The sequence below is a fragment of the Hyalella azteca genome, unplaced genomic scaffold (assembly GCF_000764305.2).
Source record: "Hyalella azteca isolate HAZT.00-mixed unplaced genomic scaffold, Hazt_2.0.2 contig16545, whole genome shotgun sequence".
Taxonomy (NCBI): domain Eukaryota; kingdom Metazoa; phylum Arthropoda; class Malacostraca; order Amphipoda; family Hyalellidae; genus Hyalella; species Hyalella azteca.
The window spans coordinates 26,553-40,271 of NW_025946363.1; the positions used below are offsets into that span (position 1 = coordinate 26,553).

Below are 13,719 nucleotides of genomic sequence, written 5' to 3' on the forward strand. Positions count from 1 at the left end.
ATTCGATAGCCCTCTCAAAGAGCTATAAAATGAGCCTAAAGTTGCTTCTGAAATGTTTCATGGTAAGAAGTTATTAACAAAAAAACGCTCAAAACCGTCCCTTTTTACCCCGTTTGATGGTGTTACCAAAATTGATCGGAAAAAGTTGTATAGCACAGACTTTACCAAAGTGACTGCATTCATTGTTGATTATCAGTAGATTCCATGAATAGGCTCCTTATACTCATTGTTATTTGATGGTTATTTTTTCTGAATTAGAAATCATCTAATATCATGAGTAAGATGAGTTTTTTCTGCAGAAATGTTTTGATTGCATAGGCTACTAGTCTATTGATGAATTTCACAGTTGCAGTGATGTATACAAATACCTCACACTTTTAAATATATATAAACATACTTTCATTCTGACATATATGTTCAGCTCAGTGATCTTGACACAATTTTGCACACACATCTTGGCATCACTTCTGTATTACCAAGGTGATACAGAAGTGTTAAACTGATTAGTTGAAAAAGTGAAGATGAGTTCCAATAGCCATGAAGAGGAGTGTCAGAACTCTGGCTCAGACCAAGCTGCTGGTCGTCTGCCCTCTGATATAGAAGCAAAATTTCCTCTACATTTCAATGTATGGCATAATAACATCCACAGTCTATCACAGCATCTAAGTAATGGCACAGTAAGTGTGACTTTCTTTAGTTAATTCTTAATAGTTTTGCTCAATTTTTTAAGCAAACAGTGAATTGTAACTAAAATCATGTTAGATGGTAAAAATATTGTTACCTTTATGTTTAAAAAAAATGAAATGATAGATGGTGAAAATATTGTTACCTTTGTGTGTATTACAGCTGCTTGCAATTTTCTGATCAAACTTCTGTGAACAGAATGACTTAGAACTACGTGATACTCGTGGCCGCACTCCACTTCTTTTGGCCATCACATTAGGCCACTTGGAATCCACTCGTGTGTTGCTTGCTGCTGGCTGCTCCACTCAGGCTGAGACTTCTGATGGATGGAATGGTAAGTGTTAGTCTGGGCCCTGTCTTTCATCTTAGCCATAAGGTTGTATCAAATTATAGCTTAAATTATTAATTAATTGTGGTTACCCTAATGCTGATGACCACAGTCTTTTGTCTCATACAGAGCTTTCCCTCTAATATTTGTGATTTTAGTAAATTTATTGTCAGTTAAGTGCTTTTCAATGCTATTATAGGTATTTTTGCGATCATAACATCTATATAGCATTTATTTGAAGAATCTTTATGTTTCAGTGGTACAAGAGGCAGTGTCATGTGGAGATCCCGAATTGCTGTCACTGATACTCACAGCCTGCGATGCCGAGCGACACAGCACCAGAGCCTTGGGAATACCTCATCTCCTGCACAAGCTTGCTCAAGCTCCTGATTTTTATGTAGAAATGAAATGGGAATTCACAAGCTGGGGTAAGCAAACATTCTTATTCTGCCCTTCATTTCTTTGAGGTGCTGCTGTTATATTACTATCGAGGGATTCTACTTGAAATTTTTAAGGTAAATTCTTTTTATCAATTATTCATGGTGTGCTGATGTAATCAACTTGTCTTTGAGTAAACATCAGCTCTGTATTAATATGTTTTGTCATCTTGCATCATTGTTTATTGCAATTTTTTTCAATGGAGCTTTATAATTTCAATTTCACATGTGACTTGCATATGAATGCTTTTGTAATAATAACAACCTGATAGATATCAATTCCATAAGATAATAAAGTGTGAAATTGGTCCACAATTTCTTGAGCAAGCTTGTCAAGTTTATTTTTTGCTCATGTGCATAGTATTTGAGAGAGCAAATATTTTCTTCAATTAAAAACCACTACCTACTCCTTGAACAATGTGGTATGCAGCCCTGGTAAAATCCCTGCTGCCAAGTGGTTTTCATGATTTCTCTAAAAATCATTTCCCAAATTGAAATCCATCCATTGAAACAATGGGTTCTAGTATCCAGTTTCTATTTTAATACCTATCTATTATCCGTATTGACAAAGCCTTCTCCTCGAAATGAAAGGTGATTTAGGGTAAGGGGCATTTATAATATTTTTAATAATATTTTGTAACCTGCTTACAGTGCCTCTGGTGTCACGGATGTGCCCAAGCGACACATACCGTGTGTTCAAGCAAGGGTCGTCAGTGCGCATTGACACAACGCTGCTTGGCTTCCAGGACTCCCAGTGGCAGCGTGGATCTCGGTCGTACATTTTTAGAGGCCAGGGTGAGTAATAAATTGACTTCATGATATTATTTTTGTATGGTTCAGATGGCTGTGTTGTTAATGAAAGACAGCACACCAGGTATACACTTGTTTAGTGTGTCAAAGAACAAATACATTTTTTATTGAAAATTGCTTTGTCCTAAATGGACTTCAAATTATATCTGGCGTAGTATGATTCCATGCTTGTCCAAGAATTAAAGTTTGATGTAATGCATCATCAATGGCATGAAATACGTTGTCAATTTATATTTCCTAGCAAGATAATTTTTTTTTCATTTCAGGTGATGATGCAATCATGTATGAGGTTGACCACGACAAGAAAATAGTGAGTTCATCTCAATGAGAATTGCCACTATATTTATGTATTGTGAACATTGATTTTTAATTATCAAGAGGATCATGAGTTGTGGGGGCTGTTTGTATATTCAGTTCAGTTTTTACATTCAATTATATAAGTTTTAATGGTGTAGTCATGTAAATGTCTTGCGAGTCATTCCCATGTTCCATAATCTAGGCTTAGTATCAGTACTTTTTCCTGAGCCTCTAGCCCTGAATCGATCATAACATGTTTATTGCGTCATTGCTTATTATCATCAAATGGCATCATGTTCTTCTACGTTCTGCTCAGGTGTACGTGGAGAAGATGGAGAATGGAGGTGGTGATGGCTCGTCACCACCATCAGAGTCACTCATCACCTACCGCCTCACCACACCTAATGTGTCTACCACGATTGACACAGATAAAATTTCTTTTGAACGGTGAGCTCTGATGATATCGTTGTGCCTAACTGTAATAACGTTACTGACTCTTTTAAATACCTTCTGATGAAAAACACATCTAGACTGACGTGATAATTCTAAATTCATATAAAAACCACTCAGGCTCATAAATTTTCCTAGTTAAGGAATAACATTCATTTAAAAAAAAATAAAGTTAACTTGAAATAAGGCTTCATATTATACTGGTATTCTAATTAAATAACTTTTTTCTATCATTCAATCAAAGTGAAGTTCAATTATCTTTTGCTACACCAACGTTTCCACCAACACCGAGGTTACAAATGTCTTTTTCCTATCGTTTTGTTAGGTTCTTAGTATAGAAAGAGGGGCTATGGGTACAGTTTGCTTAAATGTCTTAAATCACAGGTTGCCAATCATTTATCCACAAACTTACTTTGAATCATGGCCATCAAAATTTAGTGGAGTACTGTCCCCCAATCAAAACCTGAGCATGCGCTTAAAATATTTTTAAATCATCGTTGTTAATAAAGTTTAGGAATTATTTGTTACTAAAAATATTGGACTTAATCTGGGTGAGCAAAACAGTTTGCCATAAAAGCTTTATCCCAGATTACTGTCTGTGGGTCAAAAATAATTGCCGACTGCCTAATAGTGCAAACAATTAGTGCAAGAAAGAACCCATATTGGATATAATTGTAGATTGGATTTAATTTTATAGTAAATTATTAAATATTTTTGCAGGGACAAATCAGGATTTTGGGGCTGGAGAGCTGACAAGATGGAGACCATAAATGGCCATGATTGCAAGGTGAGGAGGCAGTTCCAAGTACCATTAACCATCAATTATTTAATATAATTAACCATTAATTGATAGTTGGTTAGGTCCATATAGATGGGCGCTACATTTTTTCATGGTTGCAATACGTCTTGTATGTTTTTTTGCCAACTATCAAGTTTTAATCTGTTCTTTTTGGAAGGAATAGGCTTGAATAGTAGCACTTATACTAGATTCTAAATGATGTAAAAGCATTAAGCAGTTAGTTGTATTTATAATGATTTTGTGTTTCAGCATTGGTGTCCTATTTTACTGCAGCATTGCTTTGCTGTATTTATTTGTTACATTCTTGTATTCTGTCATTAAAAGTGTCAACATGTACCTAATGTTATTTATTGCTGCACTGATCAGATCAAATTTTACATGTCACTACACTAAAGTCGCCAGGTCGCGTGTCACCGCACTAAAGTCGCCAGGTCACGTGCCACCACACTAAAGTCGCCAGGTCACTTGCCACCACACTAAAGTCGCCAGGTCACGTGTCACCTCACTAAAGTCGCCAGGTCACATGTCACCACACTAAAGTCACCAGGTCACGTGTCACCACACTAAAGTCGCCAGGTCACGTGCCACCACACTGAGGTCGCCAGGTCGCGTGTCACCACACCAAAGTCGCCAGGTCACGTGTCACCACACTAAAGTAGTCACGTGTCACCTCACTAAAGTCGCCAGGTCACGTGCCACCGCACTAAAGTCGCCAGGTCACGTGCCACCACACTAAAGTCGCCAGGTCACGTGCCACCGCACTGAAGTCGCCAGGTCACGTGTCACCTCACTAAAGTCGCCACTTTTGCGCAGGTTTTCTCGGCGACGAGCGTGGAGATCGTGACGCGCACGCGCACGGAGCACATGACGGCGGCGGACAAGCAGCGCACAGCGGCGCAGCGCAGCCCCCTGCACTCAATCCTGGCCATGGCGGAGGGCGTGCGGCGCAGTGACGCGCCTGACGCGCAGGTGAGGCGTGCGGCGCAGTGACGCGCCTGACGCGCAGGTGAGGCGTGCGGCGCAGTGACGCGCAGGTGAAGGCACGCCATAAAACATTGCATTCCTTATCACTGAAGGCGATATAGTGTTAGATATTTTCAAAATGCGATCTAGGATTGGAGTCCTAATATATATTCACTGAACATTTTTTCCCCAGAATGCTTGCGCAGAGGAGAGCAGCTACAACCCGTGCAGCATCACGGCAGCGGAATATTTTGATGAGAACTGTGAGCTCGGCGACAGAGACATCGGCAGACCTAAGGAAATGACCACCAAACTGCAGAAATTCAAGGTATATTACAACAATGATGTACATGTGTTATGTTCCATTTGAGTGCTGGTCTCAACATTGTGAAATTACCTGAACATCTCATGACATGTTATATCATTGTGATGATACATGACCATCTCATGACAAGTTATAGCATTGTAATGATACATGACCATCTCATGACATGTTATATCATTGTAATGATACATGACCATCTCATGACATGTTATATCATTGTGATGATACATGACCATCTCATGACATGTTATATCATTGTGATGATACATGACATCTCATGACATGTCACGCCCCTGGTGTAGGCTGTGCTGTGGCTGGCGGAGGAGTACCCACTTCGGCTGCAGGAGCAGGTCATGCCCATCGTTGACCTGATGGCGCTCTCCTCGACGCACTTCGCCAAACTCCAGCACTTCATCCAGATGCAGCTGCCCAGTGGCTTCCCTGTTAAAATAGGTCTGCATTGGCAGCTTTCTGGCTTAAATTTATTCTAGGGTTGAGGGATTGGAGATAAATCATTGCGTTCAAAATGAAATAGAAGAAAGTAATCAAATTTTCAATGGGAGATCGAAAATCAGACACAGATTTTAGAGTCAAGATGTATCGAATTTTTTTTAATTGTTTAATGTTTTAATAACTTCTTCTTATTCATTATTCCTGTTTAACTCTTTTCAGATGATGACATTAATGATCGCCAGTGATCGACTTATTTCCTTCCCAAAATTTCCATTATTCCACATCCTTTTTCATTTTTTACAACAGTTATTTTTAGTGTCCTAAATGTATTTCTACCTCGAAAATTCTGTCAATCCACGGATTTTTGGTTGATCACAAAAATGAACATTTTTTGTGATCTACCTTCCCCCCACACACACAGAAATTCCGCTGTTCCACGTTCTGACGGCGCGTATAACATTCGGCAACATCTTCGGGCTGGACTCGGGCGTAGAGGGCGTCACGAGCATCGCAGAGCCTGACAGACTTGCGTGCGTGTTGGACCAGGACATCTTCCAGGCCCCGCCTCACTATCGCCTCATTGGTGGGTTGCCCTTGCTTCACCAGGACTTGTTGTGAGCTTATGATCATTCCAAACTTTTCAATATGAGGCAAGGTCATATTGCTCAAAATTGAAGAGCTTGCCTCTGGATAGCCGTAGACGTTTTACGCCATAGGATTTTTCCCGCACATCTCAATACTCCCTGATGTGAACTAGATGCCAGCAAGCCTTTTTAGCGCATTTTCTCATTTATGGAAAAAATACACTATTGTGCTTGCCATGTTCGTCTGTCCGTCCGTCCGTCCGTGATTTCACGTTTTCGTCGACGAGAAAATGCGCTCTCTGTCACTCACTGCAGTGAGTACTGAGTTAAATTTTTTTGTGCTGCAGGTGCCGGTGAGCCGCAGGTGGGCAGGTCGCTGGCCCTGGAGGAGGACGAGGCGATGCTGCAGTTCGCCCTACAGCAGTCGCTGCTGGGGGCTAACGGCCCCGCTGGCCCCCTCGCCTCCACCATGGACGTATGGGAGGCCCTGAGGAATGACGCGCCACAACAGAACCCTGAAGGTCAGATGGGCCCGCGGGGCACTCGTGGGGGTTAACCCTTAACCCTTAGTGTATGAACCTCTGTTGCCCCTTCTTATATGAACCCCGTCATCACTTTAGAATGAATGTGTTGCAAACTTGTGTATACCGATTCGTTTACCTCTTGTATGGCTCTATTAACCATATATATATGTATGCATTAACCCTCTGTTTATGGATATTTCAAGCCTTTCTTTATTGAAATTTTACCCTTTTTGTATGGGTGTTTTAGCTATTTGTGGATGGATATGGACCTTTTGTCTGCAAATGTGTTATCCTTGTGTCTATATAGACATTAACTCTATGTATACATCAACTGTCGTCTATGGTGTATAAAGGCCTAGTAAGGGCTACTGTCTGAGAAAGAAGGTTATAGCCGCCAATGGAACAGTAGCAATAGGCAATAACCGCTGATGTTGTCGTTCTGAAGAACTGTTATTGATTAAATCCTTATTTTCGCTAAATATGTTATTTTAAGTCCGTAACCAGCTAGGTGAGAGTATAGGGTCTTTGTATCCGTTCTGCGGTACAAGCTCTTGCATTCTTAGTAGGGGTGTTTGTGTCCTCTAAAGTGGTTTTGTATCCTTGGTAGGGTAGATAGTGGCATTGTTGACAACCTCTTCATGAAACACGACCTGGAACTACAACGTGGAATTCATTAATTAAGTTAAAAAATATATAAATTTGTTTTGAGAGAGAAATTATTCCCCCAATATCCACAGCACCATGACAGCATGAGCGTTAACGTTGCTGGTAGAGACCGATGTACCTCCTTTGACATAATTCTCTTTTTGATGTAGATGTCACTTCCTTGAAATGATCCTCAGGTTTGAATTATTTTCTTAGCCAGCTGCTTTTCTTTATCGATGTGCTTTGGAATATCAAAGATTTCTTACCTCAATGCCTAATTTCTCATTCACCGAAATTAATAGATGAATTTTGTTCAGACGAAGGCGAGTTGGGTTCACCAAATGGCCAGAGGATGCAGCCGTCAAGGGAAGCCCTGTTGTACGCGGCGCAGAATGCTGAGCAAACCGACCTTCAGAGGTGCTAAGAATAGTTCTATATATTTTATTTTATTGTTAATCCAAGTTCATGTTTGAAGCTTTTAGACGATTAGTGATCAAATTCAATATATTTGTATACAGATTGACTTGAAAGAAAGCTCCCACCTCTCTTGCTACGAACACCATCTGCAAATCAAACGGTTTCTGTCGCGCCACCTTTTTTTTTTACAACACTTCCCTTTAACTTCACTTCTTGTTTGTTTGTATGTCTGCTACAAATCTTATAATTGATATTTAACACACTTCTACTTTCCCATTGATTTGAAATTTCGCACACTTGCCTAAAGTTGCAGACAATGCATGAACCAATTGACACAATATATCATTTTAAAAATTGTAAAAAAATTTTTTTATTAAAAAAATAGACAAAATAATTTTGTCTTCTTCAAATCTTATAATCGATATTCAACACACTTCTACTTGTCCAATCGAGCTGAAATTTTCCACACTTGCGTAAAGTCGGAGGCAATGCATGAATCAATTGACTGAATAAACAATTTTGAAAAATTGAATTTTTTAATTTTAAAAATAAAATTTAAAAATTAATTTTTGTAATATTTGATGATAAAATTAGAAATTCTTTGTACATGTGTAACATCAGAGACACTGGATTCTTTAGAAGTGTTGTCTTTAAAAAGTAATTTTTAAACGCATATTATTACAATCAAGCCTATTGTTTAAAAGAATTTTAGGTTAATAATTGCTGCGTAATAATATCGATGTATAAATTAAGAGTTAATTGCAAATTGATATCAAATTATTAACTACAGGGCCATCGAGGAGTCCCTGATGCTGGCTCAGCTCCCCACAAACTCCACGAGAGTCGCTGCCGTGGCTGACGGCAGCAGCCTACAGGCCCCCAGTGAGATGCTATGGGTGTTGAGGGGAGGTGTGGTATTGGGGTATGGTAGCGTGTGGGGGTGATGACGTGATGGGGGGGGGGGTGACGTGGTGGACGGGGGTTAGTCGGATAGGGAAGTGTGGCATTGCGTGTCAACAGATCGGTACTTCTCATCCCAGTTTTTTTCCTGTTACACATTTCCATAAGTTCAGTGAATTGCAATATCTGTACCATAGTTGCGATTAGCACCACTGCAGCCCTCTATGGTTAAATCAGTATTATATCACGCTAATTTCCGAATATGCGTCGCGTTACCGGCGGCTGTCGCTATATCTCACGCCTTCTTCTTTATACGTTTATTTCTAAAGGTCTCGTAGTTTCTGTTTGTCCATGTCTCTTGCCAAGTGTGATGTATTGCAGCTGCTGTGGTGTCGACGCCCAGCTCTTGTTCCCCGGCGTCGTCAGAGGGCGGCGCTGAGCCTCAGAGCAGCGACAGCAGCGACGCTGATCTCGCCCTCGCGCTCGCCCTGTCTCGCCGCCAGCTGCAGGAGGACGAGCACAGCCGCGCCCGCCACGAGGAGCAGCTCCTGCAGCACATACTCAAGCTCTCCATGGAGGAGCAGTGAGCTCAAGTTACGAGCAGTGGGGCAGCTGTGATCTCCATGGAGGAGCAGTGAGCTCAAGTTACGAGCAGTGGGGTAGCTGTGATTTCCATGGAGGAGCAGTGAACTCCACGACGGTGCAGTGAACTCCACGAAGGAGCACTGAAGCAGCAGTGAACTCCGTGGAGGAGCACTGAAGCAGCAGTGAACTCCATGGAGGAGCAGTGAACTCCATGGAGGAGCACTGAAGCAGCAGTGAACTCCATGGAGGAGCAGAAAGCTCCCTGGGTGAGCAGGGAGCGCAGTGCTGCTCAGAGCTCATTACTATATAAATTACCGCGCATAAGCTGCAGCAATGATCTGGGACTTAATCTCTACTACTAAAGTGATACGTAGGTGTCGTCAGATTTCTGTAAAAATTGCCCTACATTAGATCGTATGTGTGATTGTTGTCGCGAGAATGGTATTTGTCAAAAAGTTCTTATCGTGAACCATCGAGCTCTCGAGTTATGTTTCAGAACAAATTGCGAGATGTTGAGATCTCATGAAAGCAACCCCTCAGGGGGGACTTCTGACGTGTGTCTGTGCTCGTCAGAAGTCCTATGGTATTTCGCGCTCCTAGGGGGCTTGTTCCTGAGCGCCCCACCGCTGAGCTCGCGATGCCTGACTGTAGGTCTCAGTTGTGGGGTTAAGTTATTATGTAGGCAGGATTCCTTACATTTCCCTTCTCTGTCTCGTGCGGGTGGCCGACGTCCCGTGTAAGCGACCTCCTGATCGAGTGTCTTCATTACTGTTGCTTGTCACCTGTCCCTCCTTGTCACTTCGTCTCTTTGAGATGCCAACGCTGCTTCTTTCGAGCCACCTACAGCGGGCTGGACATATGAGACCACCTGTTTCTTGTGGGTGATGATTAATTTGAGACTGAATAATTGAGACCTTCCGCCTCGCTGGCGATGATAACTTGTGTCCTTCCTCCGGCGCGAAATAGCTTGATAGCTTAAGCGCTAGTAAACCATTCTACTACTTACTTACTAATGAAAGCAACGCGCGAGATTTCTCAGGAAAAATCGAATGTGGGTCATGTTTGTGCTTGGTCGTTGGTGTGCCAAGTCGTCCATGTGTTTGGTGTCGAAATGCGATATGCTCATGTTTGGTGTTAAACGTTCTTGTGTGCCGAACTATAAGTGGAAACTTCTGTATCGATCAAATTGGACCTGTGACTATTTAGGAAAGATCTTGGCAACACTGACTTTTGGTGTTGCGCTATTAATTTACGTGGGGGCATCTACGTCCGTTGACATTTTGAACTCTTATTTTTCCTCACTGTATTCAATTTAAAAGCAAGTATTTCTCAACACTTGAGGATGTAGAGTCGCCATATGGACATTAAATGAAGAAATTGGCGGGTAGGAAACTTTGTGTCTCATTTGGCTTACTCGCATTTCATAGTAAATTAATCATCTTTTTATTTTAATTAGCCGTAACTAGCATAGGAAGAGAGGCACGACAAGTTTATGTATTGCATTTAATAAAAATGGAATTAATCAACGCTAGATAATTCATTTTGCTCAGGCGTTAGAATGACAGGAGATTTGTGATCGCTTGTCTGTTTTTATGGATATTGTTCTTAGTTATTGACCGGCGATGGGTTTAAGGTAAGCAGAATAACCGTTGACGTCGTGCTCTGAGATCTACTGAACATATTTCTCATTCGAACTAAGTCTCTTTTCATCATTGGGTACTTACACTGTATTGAAATTTGGCTCTGACACTTCACGATCTGCTCTCACTTTGCCATTATCTTCTTAATATTGAAATTTTGTTTACGTAATATCGTTAATCCCAACCACTCGGCGGTAATGCGCTGCAGACTTTATCCCGTACCCGTACTGTATGGTTACATTAACCACCCTCAAAGCTAGTCTTATCCAACGAAAAGGTTAAAAGGCTACAAGATTTATCGTCAGTGGATAAAAGGCTGTTTTCCAAGATTTGTTTTCTATAGTTCCTGTTACTTGGACTCATTTTACGTGGTTTGATTTCCGAGTTTTTATCTCTGGGTGTATGAATTATTAAGAACCCTGCCCATGCCACACTTGAAATATACCAACAAATCATGAACGAGTGTTGTAAACTCATCGGCTATTCGGTGAAAATCTGTGAATGGAGCTTTCATTGCTGCACAAATATTTCTGTTCGAGTTTAAACAATTCAGCTGAGGCTTGTTTAGTTGAACATTTCAGCTAGGGAAGGTTCAGTTTTGGGCGACGTTGTTGTACATGCAAATTTGACCATCTTCATGTGATAACATTTAGCTGATGTTGAAGAATTATCACTTTGTTATCTCGTGCTTCGATAATCTGACTCCAGCTGCTCGTGAAATCTTGAGGGTGCCCGACTTATAGCGAGTTGAACCACGATTCTTCGGTCAGTATTTCACTTTTTGACCTAAATAATTGTTTTTAATAAGTAGCCTTCCAACGCATTCCTCTGAAGATATTGTTTACATCTATTAAGTTTTATGAATCATCCTTACCTATCGTAGCTGGAAATTGTGTCTTAGGTTTTATTGTTATAATATTCAAATTTTATTAGCGGAAATATTTTCGTTTGTCTACAAGTTTTATTTTACACTATTATTTATGTTTGCCGTTATTACTCACATTTGCGTAATGCCTGCACACACACTAGGCCCACCTCTGCTCACACTGTGTGTCCCCTACATTCCCGTCTTGAATATACGTTTCTGTTCCAGATTTTTATTTGGTTTTAAGTTTGTATCCATGATTTTTCGTTAATGTATTGTCCTTCCTCACTGCATTACATTCATTATTATTATGGAAATTCATCCTAGTTAATGACTAATTAGTGACTGACTGTCGTCTACATTCCACCCAATTGGTTATTTTATTATAATTTAAATCTGAAAGAAGGCTATGCAGTTTTGCGCCTGTCATACTCTAATGTTGACTTAGCTTCTAGGAAGCGAGAAATTTCAGCCCAGATAATTGTGGAATAATTATGATAAGTTAATCTATTTATTTAAGATAATTATATTCAACCAAAATCCTTACATTGATCTGTGTTTCTTTGATTGTATGTCTACTCGTTTCTTTCTCTTCATTTATCTTCACTTAAGTTGGAAGTTTCCAAATGAATGCTTAAGTTGGAAGTTTCCAAAAGCCCTGTGAACCAAGCCTGTTTATATGTAAATTTTATTTGGAAGCTTGCTCTAATTTATTGCGGTTTCTGTCGTAGCTTTGGCTTGATCAGATTACTAATTATCCGTGAAATTCCAAAGCCTAATATATCTCAAGTTTATACTGGTTCAATAAATGGTTTGCCTTCTTAAAAAAATTGTTCAGGGATTTGTAAACCTGTTAATGTTTATCGTCAATTTCTCATATTTATTTGAATAACTTCTGCATACGTACATGATTATCTGTATTTTGTCATGTGAATGTTTTTTATACACTATTTACTGGCATCCGTCGCTTCTTACCGTGCTCATTGCTAATGCTGAAATTCATGTATAAAAGTGTACATAGTCGTGTCTATATTGATATAGTTTGGCAGGAGTTGTTTCTTTGTATAAGTTCTATTGAAGACCAGAAAATGTAATTTATAAACAATTTTTTGCTTGTTTTCTCAAGGTGAACAATATCTCTCGCTGCTGTTGCCAGATTAAATAGCAAGTTTCTAGAAGACTTTCCAATATGTTAACCACGTTTCGTACTCTCATGTCTTCACACGCATGGTGTGACATACTTCTATCAGCTCAGCCAGTCGGAACAAAGTGTGCAGTTGAAACGTGAACTATTTTAAAATTTATCATGCAGGATTTACTTCCTGCAAGTAAACATTAGAGCAGCTGCATGCCGTTCGCTGAGGAACTTGTGCCAAGCAACCTACCCACAACAAAGTCCTTACCAGGGTTATGCGTTAGCTCATTCATTGGATCATTTTGAATTGTGTTAACAGAGCTGCTTGCCGAGCGTCTTCGTTATGGTTGATTTTTATCATCGCCCATTTGTTACGTGACAATACTTCATGAAGATCGTCTCCGAAAGATATATTGTTATCCTAATTTTACTGTTGCAATTACGGTTTTCTTGGGTCAACATGCAATGCTGTGGATGAAGAAAAATATTTTATTTCCTGACAATTATACGTAATACCAATATATACGGAGAACTGTCAAATGTTTATTATACTTAATAATTTTTCCACTTTCCCCCAAGCAACTGTATATGTAGAGTCACACTACACCATTCAGGTTTTTACACCAACATTACCGAATAGTTGATTATTTCTCAAGCGACAACAGGCCAATAATTCTTTGCACATTCGCTCACGACACAGCTGTTCCCACCCGCAGATGATTTGCTATACTTCATTTTAAATAAGTATCATCTTTTTCGTGGATAGGACGCTGTAAACGCTTCTGAATCTCATTAACTCCGTTCAGACGACATTGCTCGATTATCCTGGAAATCTTTTAACGAGCTAACCTTGACTGCCAAAGTTATTCTGATTTTTA

At 40.2% G+C, this 13,719-nt stretch overlaps 1 protein-coding gene across 1 annotated transcript; it reads left to right on the forward strand.

Moving 5' to 3' along the window:
* The first annotated feature begins 302 nt into the window (after nt 1–302).
* Nucleotides 303–9,784, forward strand: LOC108664481 (ankyrin repeat domain-containing protein 13D). Its single transcript, XM_018151074.2, has 15 exons — nt 303–677; nt 883–1,018; nt 1,270–1,440; nt 2,101–2,244; nt 2,526–2,569; nt 2,873–3,003; nt 3,727–3,793; nt 4,619–4,774; nt 4,962–5,096; nt 5,396–5,546; nt 5,968–6,129; nt 6,478–6,651; nt 7,617–7,716; nt 8,507–8,598; nt 8,998–9,784. Exons 1-15 carry the CDS (start codon nt 522–524, stop codon nt 9,201–9,203), a joined length of 2,025 nt encoding a protein of 674 aa, XP_018006563.1. The 5' UTR covers nt 303–521; the 3' UTR covers nt 9,204–9,784.
* Nucleotides 9,785–13,719: the final 3,935 nt, after the last annotated feature.